At 44.4% G+C, this 16776-nt stretch overlaps 1 protein-coding gene across 2 annotated transcripts; it reads right to left on the bottom strand.

Moving 5' to 3' along the window:
- Positions 1–1484: 1484 nt before the first annotated feature.
- Positions 1485–16603, bottom strand: Kcnv2 (potassium channel, subfamily V, member 2). 2 transcript variants are annotated; one of them, XM_006527067.3, is made up of 3 exons: positions 14750–16603; positions 14507–14580; positions 4936–5022 (listed from the first exon to the last, which is right to left on the bottom strand). In XM_006527067.3, the coding sequence occupies exons 1-3, from the start codon at positions 15911–15913 to the stop codon at positions 5019–5021; spliced, it is 1242 nt and encodes a 413-aa protein (XP_006527130.1). In that variant the 5' UTR covers positions 15914–16603; the 3' UTR covers positions 4936–5018. The 2 variants fall into 2 exon arrangements, with proteins under 2 accessions (NP_899002.1, XP_006527130.1); NM_183179.1 differs by having other exon boundaries at positions 1485–5022; positions 14507–16045.
- Between the last annotated feature and the right edge of the window lie 173 nt (positions 16604–16776).

The raw sequence follows: 16776 nt of genomic DNA, 5'->3' as shown, positions 1-16776 counted from the left end.
AATACAAACTATATTTTTCTTGAAATGCACTCAGTACATCAATCAGCTAGAAAATGCTGACAGGTCCAAGGGGACAACTGGAGTGAGTTTAATAAACATTCTCTTTACAGAGATGAAAGAAACCAAGCAAGAGTAATTAAACACTAGAGGACAAGCAACCATGAGGGGACTCTTCCACTCCTAGCCTTTAGGACAGCAGGAGGGAAGGGCTCTGCCAGGGACCTGTGAATGCTGTCACCAAACTAGAGAGCTGCTAAGTAGAACCATGGCTGTGGGGACTCAGCTTTTCCCCTCCCATCTCTGGTATCCTGGCAGAAGGCTCAGAATCTGCCTAACATTCCTGGAGACAGACCTCTGTGGCCACACAGCTAGGTGTGGCATCGTAAATATATTAGAAATGTCAACAGAGAACGGGGGTGGGGGTGGGAGTGGGGAGGGAGGGAAGGATGCTGGGCTGAGGCACCACATTCATCTCGTTCAGATTGGCCAAGTCACCACTGCTTAGAGGCCAATACTATTTAAATCCATTTTCCTTGATCTAACTTGTTTGGAATAATGTTCTGTGGTTTGTTTTTGTTGGTGATAAAGTTTCTTTTAATTTTAGTTAAAGGTTTCTTGCAAACATGTCACTTTTTCCCATGAAAAGGAAGCAACAGCTGTGGTCTAGCTAACAGTCATGGTATCGGGCATGGCTCAATGTCTTCATCACTACAAGTCCTTTTGAACACATTGGCCTGGGACCTCATGTACAGCCCTGGGTGGTGAAGATTCAAAAGCTGCATCATTCAGAGCAGCTATTTTCAACCTGTGGGTCATGACCATTTGAGGGGTCGCAAATCGGATATCCTGTATATAAGATATTTACATTACGATTCCTCACAGATGCAAAATTACAGTTATGAAGTAGCAACAAAAGTAATCCTATGGTTGGGGGTCAGCACAACATGGAGAAATGTATTAAAGGGTTGCATTAGGAAGTGGAAACCACTGCTTAGAGCCTTCTCTGTGTATGCTTATTATCTGACATGCGCATGGTCCCATCAGATAGGCAAAGCCTTTCCCTATGAAACATTTGTGTGAATGTTGACAGCGTATATAGGAAGTTTCAACCACAGCTTCCTGCTGGATCTTTACAGCCTAAGACTGCTCTCTCATAAACCTTCTAGGTAGGTTTATGAGTAGCTAAACCTGCTTCCTCCTTGTTCCGCTATATACAGTAAACCTGCCACCTCAATTCAGATGTGTAAAAGAAATGCGTTCAGTTTTCGGCTGCTGTGTCTCCATTGCAGTGCTTGGTCCACCTGAGCCTAGCTTTCTGTACATGTCTGTGTGTCTGTCCTCTCTTCATTCCCTGATGTCTGAGTTAGGTCAATCACTGAGCTCTGCAGAGCACTCTTCTCCTTGATGACAGAGGACTTTGACTCAGTTGGAGCAGTTTTTTTTTTTTTTTTTTTTTGTACAGCAAAAAAAAAAAAAAACAGAAATAAAGAGAAAGAGGAGGACCAATTTTTATTTAATACATAACATGTGCCAGGATGCTAAAGTTTTAAATATGCACAATGTCATTTAATAGCCATCAAAATTGTGAGGAAAACACCATTATTATTTCCATGTTAACAATGTGGGAACAAGTTGAGAGAAATTGTAACCACATAACTATTAGGTCATACCAGATGAAACTGCCAATATTCAATCATGTTTGATGAATGTGTCAACTTCATATGACTCCACAATGTGGAGTACATTGCAGAATCAGCTTTAAAATCAAGAGTAAGCTCATTGTGACTAAGCCTTTGTGAGTGACCAGGGAAACCTTGATAACGCAACTGAAGTATTACATTAAATAATGTTCCTACGCCTGGGACACAGTGAAGCTCACAAAATGTTCTTTTTGTGTGTGTTAATTGTATTCTGCCTGCTGTTCTTACTCCCTGGGGGAGGCAGTGTACAGCTGTCTGAACAGATGTGGTCAGTAAGACTGGGAGGAGGCCTCTTGCTGTTGACTAGGTCCCATCCCAGGAACCTGGAAGGTTCCAGCTTTGTTATCAGTGCCTCCCCCCACACCCCATGTGCCTCCACTCCTGTTTCTCGGGGAATTTCTTCTGCCTTGCAGTTCTAAGTCAGCTCTCTTGTCCAGATCAGAGTGAGTGTTATGATCATTAGGTCTTCCCTGGTCCCTATACCTCGTGATAGCCCAGAAGTTTCACTTCATCATCAAATCCATCCCTGGAGTTGAAGTGCTAGAGAGCTGGGGATGGATGGAAGGGCAGCTGCCTTGTTGACTGTGTTATGTGGATATGTGAGCTGACTGAGTTCACATGATTACTTCTGGCAAGGAAACTGGTTCAAAATTCCTCCTCTCTTTACTTGGCAAGAGGAAAGAGAAGACTCTCTTGGCTGAAGGGTGTGCTGTTTGGGTTTGGTTTTAGGGCTTGGGGAAACTTTGTCTCTAAAAAAACAATAGTATAGGATTATCAGATTTAACAAAGCAAAATGCCAGACTTGTAGATAGATTTGAATTTTAGGAGTATATTCTATGCAATATTTGAGCCATATTTCTATCAAAAATCGCTGCTTATCTAAAATTCAAGTTTGACTCTGTGCTTTTGGCTTGAGTAGGGCTCTCTGTAAGTCAGGTGTGTTGTCACCGTGGCATATAAAGAGCTGAAGTGTTCAGGGCTGATTAAGCTATGAGGCTGTTCCTTCATGAACTATGGGATCAAGGCCCTTATACGATACTTTGAGTCAGCGTTCAGTGAGCTTGCCTTATGCTTTTAGGATACAATCTTCTCTGTAGAATGCACCAAAAAGGCACCATCTTGACTGCAGAGAGCAGTTTGAACCTACAACACAACTGCCTGTGTCTTGATCTTGAAGTTCTAGCCTCCAGAGCTGAGGGATACAAACACTATTTATATTGCTCAATCCATAGAATTCTGTCACAGAGTAAGACACTCTTCTGATTTGTTGTTGCCCTGAAATACCATGACCAAAAGCAACAAAGGGCAAGAGAGGGCATATTTCATCTTACATTTCTTGGTTGAAATTCATCATTAAGAGAAATCAGGGCAAGAGCATGAAGCAGAAGCCATGGAGGAATGATGCTTACTGGCTCACTCTCTGGCTTGTTCCCTGGCTCACATTCATCTAACTTTCTTATATAGCGTAGGCTCACTTGCTAGGGATGATGTCACTGCCCACAGTGGGCTAGGCCCTCAAACAATAATCATCTATAAGTGCTAGTGCTTATCATCAAGCCAGGATTCTTTGCAATCATCAGTCAAGATAATTTCTCACAGACACAGCCATGGTCACAGGACATTCTGATCAGAGCAATCTCTCAATGGAGGTTCCCACTTCCCAAGTGACTCTAGGTTGTATCATATTGACGAGAACTAACCAGCACCAAGGCTGTGACCTCCTAGATTGAGTAATCTTAGAAGAGTCCACTTTGTCCACCCTTCAGGTGCTTTGTCATAATGTAGGAAAGTCATACATTTAGACTCCCAACAGTCTTGTGCCTCAGATGAACCTTGGCTTAAAGCCCAGTCTCACTATTTTAGTGGCTAGGCGAGTGTAGCTGGATCGCTTAACCTCTCTAAGCCTCCATTTCTCCTTAACTAGAACAACCACAGCATCTAACTTAGGGGTGCACTGAGGGTTAAACGAAGTTACAGACTAGATGCATAGTTCCTAACATTTGCCACTGTCAGTAGCACAATTACTCTTATATATGATCCAGATGGGGCAGTTATACCCCAAAAGAATTCTATAACATCACAAGCTCCAGTTATGGGAGCAAATCTCTGAGTGCTCTGTGCAAATGAGCCTTCAATTTCAACTTCAATTTACAGGAGCCCTGTGGACCCAGAAAGGAATTAAAAGAAAGGTTTCAAGGAGAGAAATGGCCCAAGGGGCACTGGTTCCCAACCCTCAGTCTAAAGAGGTCTTCCAGGGCTTGCCATTCAGCAAGTGTTGTGAAGGAGGTTTTACTCTTCCACCTCTCTTCTGGGAAATAAAGAATGGAAGTCTGAGTTAAGTGAGAGGACAGTGGGTGCTTCTTTCAAGGGAGGGAGATATTCACACATACAGAAAAATTTCATGGACCAAGTTTGGGTTCCCATAGTAATTCTAGACAGAGGTTCATCAACATCTAGTAGCATTACTGACATCTAGTAATTTGCAATGCTAGAAGCTACTGGGGTTATCTTCAACCCCAACACTCATCCTTAAGACTTTGTACATTTCCCAATCGAAGAGACCAAGGCTCAAAGGGTTAAAGTAAGTTCTTACACACCATCTAGCTGGTAGATCTGGGATACTGGCTGAGTGGTTGATCTGACTCCAAAACTTATGCAGCTCCTGGTGTGACGCTCCATTCTCTGGAAAATTAAGGGCCCCTCCTCCTGGTTTGAACTAGGGGGAAACGTCTTCCTGCAATTCAAATCTAAATATATGCATCAAGCTAGATGCCATGAGAATCTATAAGAGAAATCTAAGATGTTGCTTCCTCAGAGCCATTTCCAGTACTGACATCATACATCTAGCTAAAGTGCGATGTGAGGCATTTTGAGTTTGGGCTGAAATGATCATTCCCAGAGTTAGAACTTTGAACAGAATGCTCTTTGTGTGTGTTGGCATCACATGCCCCTCTGTTGCCAGGAGGGGACCATAATTTTAAAAGAAGCAATGAAGCTTTGAAATTCATGGGTTCAACCATCCTTGTGTCCTAATGAAGCCTTAATTCTCTTGCCTTGTGGTGGACTGTGCATGACTTTCAGATAAACATTCAGCCATTTTCTTTGTGGCTCTCTGCATAAAGTTGACCTTTCCTCGTTCCCTCCGGATGGCGGTGTACTCGTAAGCTTTGAGCTTGCTGTAGTAATCGGAGAACTTGTTGTAGAGGATGGAAATGGGCATCCCATTGAGAATAATGCCAAAAGCGATGCAGAGGAAGGCAAAAAGCCTGCCCAGGTGGGTCTCCGGGTACATGTCTCCATAGCCCACGGTGGAGATGCTTACCTAAAAGGAAGCAGTACAGAACGGTTAGCCCGAGAAGGGAGTGGAAGAGGAGCCTGTGGTAAAGAGCCCCACCACCCTGTCGGTGCACATGGGAATTGCTAAGAGCTCCCACGGAGGCAGTTTTCAGAGCTGCCTGCAGGACTGTGCCATGCAAGGAATACAAGCCATGGAGCTAAAAGGCTGGTTCAAATCCTGACCGTGGCACGCCAGTGTTTGTATATGCAGCACAGGGAAAGACCTTAAGGAGCTGTAGGAACCTTAAGGAGCTGTAGGAACCTTAAGGAGCAGCCTTAAGGAGCTGTAGGAACAGCACTGATGTAACATATGCTGAATTCCTAGCACGGAAAGTATGCAGTAGTTGTCTTGTTGGCACGCCTCTGCCAGTTGGTGTCAGGACTGTGTTAGGACAGGGGGGTTCCCTGGATTCACCTTCATTATGAATGCCTGAGAAAAAGCTGGAGCTTTGAAGCAAGCAGATCAGTGTTCAAGTCCAGACTGACCCTTCCCAGCTGGCGGACATACACTTAGATGCTGGGACCATCTCTCAGGGTTCTGGTAAAGATGGACTGCAGAAGTCAATACAAAGCAGTGGGCACTGTGTCAGGCACCCAGGATGCTGACTACCTCTCCTATGCTCCCCTCCTCTTTAAAAGGCATAACTATAACACGCCCAGAGCTGTTGTGTTGTTCAACTGGCTTTTCAACGGAGGCCCTTTAATTTGGCACATGTAGAGAAACACACATGAGGGCCCTCAGAAGACCTCATAGAATAGAACTATATTCATCCTTCATGAAACTCCTCTCTTCATTCTTGTCACTCTGTTTTAAATCCCACTAATTAGAGATTTATTTCAGTTAACAAGCTTCCTGTTTAAAATGCAGATCCCCGCAGGACTAGTTACCACTTAGTACAGCCTGAGCCAAAGCCTGGCGAAGACCCCAGGGGACTATTTCTACGCCTCATGTGCTTCCATTGGTCCCTAGATTAAGTCACTAGAAACCTCTTTAGCAGGGCTGGCTGTTGCTTGCAGCGGTAAAACCTTCCTGTTGCCTAACTCTGAGCCTGCTTGCTGCTCCACGTTTGGGTGATGTTTGTCCTGAACTTCCAACAGGTGGCAGTAATTATACAAAGTCACTCCCTTGCCACCCTGAGATGGCCTCCTCTGGCTCAGAGATGTAAGCATCTTTTGTGCTAAGAATATAAAGGTTAGTCTGAACCTTCAAATGTGGCTGATTGATTAGAATGAAATGGAGAGAGGAGTCAGCTGGGCGAAGCCAGTGGCAAAGTGCCACAGACCCATCTGGCCCACAGACAGGGAAAGGTATGCCTCTACAAGCCCCAAGGGGCACTGCTCCATCCCTGACAAGAGAAGTGCCCCCCCCCCCCCAGCTGTAGAACACAAGCAAACATGGCAGAGGCAGGGCAGCCTAGACAGGGTTAAAGAAATAAGGACCATAGCTGACATCTCTGGTCTAAACCGACTTCACATTTGTGTGGGTTTTGGGCAACGGAGCTCAATTCTCTCTTGCTCAGTTTTTACTTTCGACATATAATAGAGAGAGTGATAGTACCCACCTTCTGTGATTGTAATAGGAATCCACAGGTGTGTTTACTGACAGGCTGTAGGGACTCATTCATGAGAGAGACCTGAGGGACCCTGTCTGGAAGCTGGCCCCAGCTCAAGAGAAGCAAACACAAACACTTATGGAGCATACACTCTGTCAGGAACTTGACCTCTTTTGTGTCTACGAGACCCAGAGGCTGTACAAATAGGCTCCTTCAGACTTTGGGTAAATACAGGATGAGGGAGATTTTTGCTAGAGAATATTCTTTCCCCACACTCTGGATAAGGACATAAAGAGCAGCAGAGGCCACGTTACACCTCGCTTCATTTCCATGTCTGTATGTGTGCCTATGTGTCTGCATATGTGTCTTTTTTGGCTGGCCATACCAGAGCCACACCTCTCTCGAGGTTTCTCGTGAGCTTAGCTGTGGTTTTCATCTCTCACTATTACGTACACTCCAAGATGGCCAGTCAACCGAGTCTTCATAGAGACCACTGAAGAGAGTTTGGTTACTGGGACGAGTGATAGGAAGGAGCGGATTTAGAATAAGATACAGCTACAAAGGAGAAGGCCTTGCCCTTGCATCCAGTCAGATACACAAGGGTTTAGCAGTACGTGTGTTGGGAAGCGGCTAGGAGGAGAGAGAGGAAAGGAAGTGATTAAGACAAAGTGTTGTTGTCAAGCTTTTGATAAATTCCCACCCTGGCCCAGCTTCACCCCCAACCTTACTTTCTTTGAGTTTTGTTTCCCATAAATTATCAAGACCCTTTCATTTTGTTTCTTTTCTTCTTTTCTTTTTGAGATGATGATATCATTACATCATTCTTATTTTTGTTTCTTGGCTGAACTTGGAGGGAAAAGTCAAAAGCAAATGTATTTGTCTTAAATAAGAACAAATATCTGTTATGCATAGTCAGGTTTGAAAAATTTGAAGTATCTTGGGTTTCTAGTTTCAGAGAAGAGACCTCTTCTACTAGGAGGCTATGAGAGTCTGGTTCCCAAGAATATGTTCAAAATGTAGAGTTGTTTTGCTATCTGCTTTGTAAATAATTTGATTCAATGATTTAATATGTAACCATGTTCTTTTTTTTTTCCCTTAGAGACAGGATCTCACTATGTATCTCTGGCTGTTTTGGAACTCACTATATGGACCAGGCTGGCTTAGAACTCACAGAAATATGCCTGCCTCTGCCTTGGATTAAAGTACTTGGATTAAAGGCATGTGCCACTATCTCTGGTTGTAACCTTGTTCTCTTCCCTTGCTCCTGGGGTAGGATTTGAGATTTCTTGGTTTAGGGAAGTTTCTATAGATTCCATAGAAGACTGAAGACCCAGACTGACCCAGATGACCTCACAGAGCGACTTTTCCCATTAGTAGAAGATGAGTTTGGAAATGTGACCAAAAGTGTCTACAAGTCATCCAAATATCTAGCAAATATCTAGCCAGTCTTATCCTGGAAGCCGACCATTCTACTGAGAACTCACAGATGTACCCTAGTTTTGGGTTTCAAGACTCAGAGCATGGTCACTAATCAACAAAGCCAGAGCACCATTCAGTAAAGGATCAGGATTTCCCCCAAAACAGGAATATCACACTTGAATTTGTCCATCAACAAGCCATGCTTGTCTCCCTCATGAAGTATGTGGTATAGATAAAATGCCTTGGCAGCTAGTAGTTCATGCATCCAGGAAGGATGATGGAAGCAATAAAGGTAATCAAGAGAACTAATTAGTACCCTTCTGGTTTTCCCAAAGAAGTAGAGGCAGTAAAAGCCTCACTGTTTTTCTTCCTAAAACGCTACTCAAGAGTTGATATTGTCCTTCAAAGGTTACTTATCCATGCTGCTGTTGCAACAAATATTCCTCTTGAGGATTATAATCTAAAGAAACAACTCAGATGGGTAAGAGTGCCTGCACACATCCTGATAATTAATTTGGTTGTCAGTTGCCTTCCTCAGAAATACTGAATGCAACCATTCTGGGGCAATTCCTCAAAGCATTATGAAGAATGAGATCAACACTAAACATTAACTCCCATTTGGACATTACTGTGTGCCACATTTATACCATGACTTGAGATGGTACAGTAAGGAGGAGGTTGGCCTGAGCTAAGGCAAATCTATGAATAAAAGTCGGAGGTCTATCAATCTACCTACAAAAAAGGCAGACAGTAAAGATGCCCTATGCATCTCCCGCTTGTCTGATGCTCTCCGTTCCTTTACTACTCAATCACATTCCACAGAAAGTCATCTTGAAAAAGAGGACCATGCTTCAGAGACACAAAAGGGGCCCACTCCTAAAGCAGGGGTCCCTAAGATAACAAACCACAGTGTCTTTGAGCTGTTGCTTCATTTATGACTGGTTCTGAAGCAGTTAGAACTTCAACACTTTCTGGAATTCTGCAACTAGGTTTCTATGGGCTGTATTTCCCAGTTCTCCTTCCTGATCATTTTTCAGAGCAGAGGCATGGGGACTGGGAGGTTAGGAAGGACATATGAGGGTCTCTGTTGTTGATTCTGGTTTCCTCTACCACCACCACCACCACCACCACCACCACCACCACCACCACCACCACCACCACCACCACCAGCAGCAGCATCTGGCTCAGATACTTTCAAACTCCCAAGACTCCCAGCATCTGCCTCACAGTGCCACCCTATAAATCTGCAATGACTACACATGGCCCTCCCCTGTGTGTCCAAGTCTGATAGCACTACCGTCTCCCATTTGTTCTTCCTGTTCTAAGGACAATGGTTATTCTCTCCATTTGTTACATTTTTTCTTCTACCTCCTAATAACTGTGTATCTTTTTCCTCACAGCATCTGCCCACTTTGATTTCCATTTTCCCAACTGTAACCTAACTCACTTCACATGCATCTCTTCTAAGCAGCCAATTAAAATAAATTTCAGTGATCCTGTAAGGACCAACTACTTTCAAGATAACGATACTATCATTTAGGATAACAAAGATGAGAGCTATCTCTATTATCTGGTGCCTCAGATTAAGGTAAGTTTCCTTTTGGGAGAGTTTTCAAAGTGAGGAGTTTATGCCGTGGTTTTCTCTTTGACTCCTACAACATTAAGTTGATCTGGAAGAGTCCAAAGGGAATGGTTGGTTGAAGGTCCAACTGGCCTTTTTACTTGAAAGCAAACCCATTCAGGAAGCTGATGTTAGCACAGAGCTATTGTTGACCCAAAGGATTCATTTACTCACTGTTGGGCAATTCTGACACACACACCCCTCCCAATCATTGGCACTACTCCAGGCATGGCCTGTTGATCTGCAGGGTCAGAAACTTGTCCTTCTGTGTGTCTCACAACACCGCGCCCCCACCAGGCCCTGGTAGAGAAGGGGTGAGTTCTGTATTAATTTCCTCTAAAATAGATCTGGAATCAGAGGTTATTGCTTACGTGTAATACCACATCAGCTAGTTAGACACAGTAGGTTCTATTTATTAATTACTTACTATAAGCTAGTATGTTACATGTGTGTTTTTTTTTATTACATTAGTGTTCACAAATAACCAGCATTTGACAGATGAGAGGGGTCTATCTTACATACTACTACATGAGCAATTGCAGACCTAAGGCTCCATGGGGGATTTGTTCTTACAGCTATAAGATCTGTCCAATAATTAAAAACTCTTTATAATAACAGAAGTGACTTATTCCTCTTAAAACCCTGAGTTGAATTACAGAGGGTTGACAGATTCTTGGCACTAGAAAGAGGGACGATATTAAAAGCAGATCAGCTTGGGAGTTCTATACGTTCAGTTAAGGGACAAACATGCATAGAATGGATTGGAGAATCTGTGTTTCATTATGAGGTACAAGGAACACAGCTCTGGAGTAGCGTAAGAGACTATCAGCACAGCCAGAAGTGGGAGCTCAGACCTTTAATTCTAGCATTTGGGAGGCAGAGGCAGGTAGATCTTGAACCAGGAGTTCAAGGCCACCCTGGTCTGTTAGCGAGTTCTAGGACAGCCAGAATTACACCGTGAGACCCTGTGTCAAAGAAAAAAAGAAAAGGAAAAGAAAATATCTAGCATGTGTCTTTTGACTCCATCTTGACAGTTTGATGTGTGGGTGTATGACTATAATCTGAGCAGCAATATATGACAGTGGAATGATTGTATGATTGGACCTAACTTATAGTATCGCTCTATTACCAAGGCATTTTCTATTAATCTCACAGGGCTTTCCTATCCTGGGCTGACTTGCCCTCACCCTTGCCTGAGTATGGCCATGTGACTTGCTTTGGGTTGAGCGATATTGATAATCTACAGCCCAACAAGTTGAGCAAATATGAACAGAAGTGATACGGTAGAGTGTGTGCGTAGTTAGGTTCATGCTCTCTCTCTCGCCTGACCTTTGTCACAGCCTAGAGACAGGCCTGTTGAAGTAGGAAGGACATGTAGGCCAGTTACCTCATCCCATCTTCATACAGCCTTTCACCCAGCTTGACAGTCAGACAGGAGGGCGAGTGTCACCAGAAGAAAAGAGCTTCTAGCTTAAACCGTTCACACTAGCTACTCATCAGCATTGATTTCTTTATCCTGAGACAAGATCACACTGTGTAGTCCTGGCTGACTTGGAACTTGCTATGTAGGCCAGACTTGCTCCCATCTCTCAGAGATCAGCCTGGCTTTGTCTCCTAAATGCTAGGATGAAAAGTATGTATTACCACACCTATATTAAGGAGCTCAATTTTATACTCATGCGCTAAATGAATGCTTGATGTCTGAAGTCACTGAGTGTTGGCACCGGTTATGATACATCATTGCTATGGCAGTAATAACTTGTAATATATATTATTTATAAGTAAAGAAATGTCTGCGCATTTTGGAGTTGTATTTAATTTATATATGATTAATAAAATACTTGTGGGCCAGTCACTTTTAAGATCCCACTTCTTTGTTTTTAATTTACATTTTTTAATTAGCATGTCAAAATTCCACTTCTCAGATTCTCAGTCTGTCTAGTCATGTGGATTTAAGTGAATTTCTTCTCATGGTTCATATTTGACCTCAATGCCATCTCATCTCCAAATTGATGTTTCTGCTCTACCCCCCAAGAGGGACTCTACCATCCCAACTGCTCTCGCTCTTGCTCTCTCATATGGTTTCCCTCACTGATATCAGAAATTATTATGTTTCTATCTGCACTAAAGTGCAAGCACCATAATGCAAAGATACCTCCCTGGGCATCACTTGGTGCTTGCTGTTTAGGCTATGACCCGGCACACTGCAGACCCTCAGTGAAGAAGATGGGCCTTTGTGGGTTATACAAACACGGAGCCTAACAGTCCACATCCTCTCACTTTATAGCTACACGTAAGCAGCAGGACACTTTGTGTATATCATTTCATGCTGTTCTGTCCTCCTTGCTCTTGATAATGCAATGCACAAGTACACAACAGGCAAGATAACCAAAGCCCCAAGAAGAGCTGAGTTCATAGCATCAGTTCTGAGGAATGCACGGGTCCTAGAATAATCAAGAAAATTGTTCCTTCTGTGCTCTTACATCTGCGCAGGCAGAAATCACAAGTTATCAGTCACCTGTGTACCTTATGAAGATTTGTCGTGTAGACATTCAAGAAGAAAGTGGCTAAAGATCATTGGTATGTGGTAAGGTTGGTAAATGGGGAAGTCAGCATATAGGAGATTTAGTGTGTGAAAATAGTGTTTGATAAAGACAGGAGCTCTACACCCTCAAACGCCTCACATTTGTTAAAACAATAGTAGGTAAACTATTTAACAGGTAGAAAAAAATGGTGTTTTTTTGTTGTAAATTTTATCTTTAAAAAAGCACTGATTTTGAATAAAATAAACTCCTTAACCAAAACAAAAAAAAACAAACAAACAAAAAAAAAACAAAAAACAAAAAACAAAAAACAAAAAAATCAAAAAACCAAACCCTTCAGTTTTCATTAATCAGTACAGGAAATTAAGGGACCAAAGGGCATGAACATCAGAACTATTTTTAAAGGTAAAATAATTCGGTTTTAACAAGTCTAATAAAAATATCTATATTAGTATAGTTAACATGGCATAAATACTGTAGGTTAAAACTAGTTGAAGGTCCCATAATACCGCTGCCTATACACAACAGCCTTTTAAGATCTCTGAAGGAAGCGAACTCTGGCTTTAAGACTCTGTATTATAGCATCAGCATGGGGATTCACTGTTTACTTTCCCGCACCTTCAAAGTAAATGTCATTTGCTGGGGACAAATCATCCTCTGGGAACTCCATCTGTCACATGGTTTATCTACTATGGGGATGACCTTTCATCTCTCAGGATATCAGATGGAACGATCAGAGCAGCAGCCGTTGACAAGCCTGTCCAGGAGAGCCAGATACCGCCTGTCATTGAGGAAAGTTCAACTGACTTTCAGCTTGGAAAGTAAGGAAGATCACTGCACTGTAGGGAACATCAAGTCCAACTTCCTGTCCTAGAGACATGGGAATGAGGAAAGCGAGCAATGGGATGAAATCTCATGCTACTTACCCAGAATCATGGTTAATTGTTGGAATATTGGAGGCTGGCCCTTTCCGAGTCTAATCGTGATAGACTGCTCTGTCAGTAGCCCTGGGGTTAGTTTATCTCAACATATTATACCAGACTATGTGTTGATGCTATGTGCTATTCTCAATGATGTTGTAAATAACTGCTCTTTCAATTTTTGCTTAATGTCTTTAAAGGCTTTGTCATCTGCTTTGAAGATGATCTGGTTAGTATATATAAAAAGAGTCAAGTACTCGAAGCAAGATAAGAATAACTAGGATATTAACAATCTGTTTAGGCAAGGTGCGACAAAGGCCTAAAGCTTGCAAGACACAGTGGAAGAACCTGACACAAGGAAAGGTCATGAGAGTTCAAGCAGGGCAGACATATTTTATCCCCACGTGTGCAACCTCCAGCAGTGTGCCTACTTTCTCTGCTTATAAAATAGGCCACTCTATCCTGAAAGGACTGTAGGGCAGTTAGAAGTAGTTTCCATTTTAGATGCATCCATCCACCCTCAGACTGAGCTAGAACAAAAGGCAGTCAGTTCTCAGGATTAGCATGGCTCAGCCAAAAGTTACACCCCCCCCCCCAAGCACTTGGGAGGCAGAGGCAGGCGGATTTCTGAGTTCGAGGTCAGCCTGGTCTACAAAGTGAGTTCCAGGACAGTCAGGGATATACAGAGAAATCCTGTCTCGAAAACAAAAAACAAAAAACAAAAAAAATGATGCTACTTCTTGTCCTATTAAAAAGAAATAGTGACCACAGCCATGTGTTTATGTTTACATGAAATCAGTTTTATAAACTTCTTAGCATACTAAGTGTCCAATAAGGGGTGACTGAGCATTGACGAGCCTACTATATGCACAAAACATTAATCATTTCTCACTTTTCTTAAATTCTGCCTGTCAAATTTTTTTTTCACTTTTCAATTTTTGTTGTTGTTTTGTGTGTGTGTGTGTGTGTGTGTGTGTGTGTGTGTTTTGAGATAGGGTCTCAGTAACCCAAGCTGGCCTCTAACATGTGGGCTATCTGGCCAACACTGGCCTTGGATTGCTGGTCTTCCTCTCTTCCCAGCGCAGGGAGGACAGGATTCGTGCAACACCTAACCAGCTCTCTGTCAAGGATTTTATGATCAAATCTGGATTTTAAGAAAATTTAGGACCATGTAAACTTCAGTTAGTAAACTACAATCTTGATGTTGTTCCAACCTTATAATATCCACCCAGGTTTGGTTAGAGGCAACCATGTGGTGAAGGGGTGTGCTATCCTTTAGCAAGACCAGGAAAGATCAAGAGACAAGCTTGATAAGGCTGATAACTTAAAGAACTGGGGGGTGGGGACATGGGAGATCACAGAGTGTGTTTTGCTGATAGAAAGAATGCAGAAACCCAAGTGCCATGTTACTCACCGCGGCCCACCACCAGGCATGGAGGATGCTGGTGAAGTTGGTACCAGGCACGTCGTGCTCCACCGAGTAGACAGCTGCAGAGAAGGAGAAGATGCCCATAGTGATGAAGAGCATCAGGCAGCCCACCTGCTGGTAGCACTGGCGCAGGGTGAAGCCAAAGGCCCGCAGCCCTGTGGAGTGGCGAGCCAGCTTGAGGATTCGGAAGATGCGCATGAGGCGCATGATGCGCAGCACCTGGCCTACCTTGCCCACTCGGCCCACGGTCTCCAGGTCGTGTTCTCGTGGGGAGTCCTTGTTGTGCCTCTGGTCCTCGCTCGTGAAGCACTCGAGCAGCAGCTGCAGGTAGAAAGGCAGAATGGCCACCAGGTCCACTAGGTTGAGGGCGCTGCGTGCAAAGCGCTGCAGGTTAGGGGTGGAGGCGAGGCGCAGCAGGAACTCCAGAGTGAAGAAAGCCACGCACAGCATCTCCACGTGCTCCAAGATGGGCCTGGGGTCCCCACCACCTGTGCCCTGCTCCGCCTGGTGCTGCATCTCCTCCACCGTGTTGAGCGCCAGGGCCACCACGGAGATGAGCACGAAGAGGTTGGTGGCCACCCCCATGGCCTTGGCGGCCACAGAGGAAAAGGGCTTCTCCATGAGGTTCCAGAGGCGTTGACGTTGTGGTCCATAGAAGCGCATGTCCCGAAAGAGCTCCTCGGCCTCCTCGGCCTGCGCCTGCGCGCGCAGCTCCCTTTGGATCTTCAGTTGCTCGCTCAGTTCATCCCTCCGCTCCTCGAAGCAGATGCGACAGCAGCGTGGCGTGTATTTGAGCCTCACTCCCCAGTAGCCCAGCTCCTCGAGAAAGCTGCGTGGACACAGCTCGTCTCGCACCAGCAACACCCCGGATGTGTAGAAGTTGTAGATGAGCTGGAAGACCGCTGGGTCACGGTCAAAGAAGTACTCGTCTGTCTGTGCCTCGTAGTCATCACACAGGCCCAGCTGGCCTCTGCGAGTGGTGGAGGTGGCCAGGCGACCCAGGCGCGTTTTGGGGTAGTTGGCCAGCTCACAGCATTCCAGCAGATAGCTGTGGCCGCCTACGTTCACTTTCAGCGTGGACATTTGGGCTGGAGTATCGTTGTGGCCATCCAGGAGGCTTGTGAGGCACTCCGCCTTCTGATTCTCTTCGGCAAGATCATCCTTCCAGTCCTCCCCCTCCTCCCCGCAGTCCTCATCTTCCTCAATGTAGTAATTGTAGTTGCCCTCGGTCCATTGTGGTGCGATGCTGGCCTGAGAGCCAGTGCGGGCTCCCAAGGAGCAGATGCTCCTGCGGTGTTGGTTGCTCCCAGTGTTGGGCACATCCTCAGTCTCTGGGGTACTCCAGGGCTTGTAGCTCAAGGACCATCTCCTCTCGTTGCTCTGTTTCAGCATGGTGGTGGGAGTCAGTTTCCTGGCCTATCTCTCCTGCCTGTCTATGGCCCCTGGAGAGTACACTGCCCTGCACTGTTTTAGAGAGGCCAGCAAACTGGGGCCCTAGGCATTACCCTCAAAGCTGCTCTTCCTTCTGTCCTGAAAAAGTCCAGGCTAGCCTGCCAGATCTGAATACTAGTGGCAGAGAGACTTGAGAGCTCTAATCTTGCTGATAGGGAAGAAGCAAGCGTTAGGAGGGATTTGGGCCTCTTAGCCAGTTCAGTCTCTCCCCACCCCCTCTGACGTGGAGGGTGATTATGTGGTCTTAAATCTCCAGATAATCAAAAGAAGGCAGAGATTATTGCTAATAAAAATGTCGGTCAGCCTTGCCCTGGGGAAGTTCTTAGGGTATGTGTGCCGAGTGAGATAAAATCAACCGAATTAGCTAGAGCCCATGAGTGCCCCTGTCTTCATTCCTTAAAATTTGAGATTGAAGCCCCCTGTCCCCAGAAAACCCACAGTGGAAAGTAATGACAGCAGAGAGCTTACTTTGTGACTAGTCAGTTTAGGGTCCCTTGTTTAGATCCTCTAGAATTTTCTTTTTATTGAAAATAGATTTTTTTTCATACAATATATTCTGATTATGGTTTCCCCTTCCCCACTCCTCCCAGTTTCTTCCCACTTACCCTCCCATTCAAATTCACACCCTTTCTGTCTTTCCCTAAGGGGGAAAAAATAAGCATCTAAGAAATGATAAGAAAATAAAAATAAATCAAACAAATCAGAGTATGACACAGTGACCAAGAAGAAAAAGAGCAGGAGAAAAAGAACAAGAAACACATATAGACCCAGAGACACATGAACATCTACACACACACACACAC

The sequence above is a fragment of the Mus musculus genome, chromosome 19 (assembly GCF_000001635.26).
Source record: "Mus musculus strain C57BL/6J chromosome 19, GRCm38.p6 C57BL/6J".
In the NCBI taxonomy this organism is placed as follows: Eukaryota; Metazoa; Chordata; class Mammalia; order Rodentia; family Muridae; genus Mus; species Mus musculus.
The sequence above is the reverse complement of the archived record's forward strand: the minus strand, read 5'-3'. Positions and strand labels throughout refer to the sequence as shown.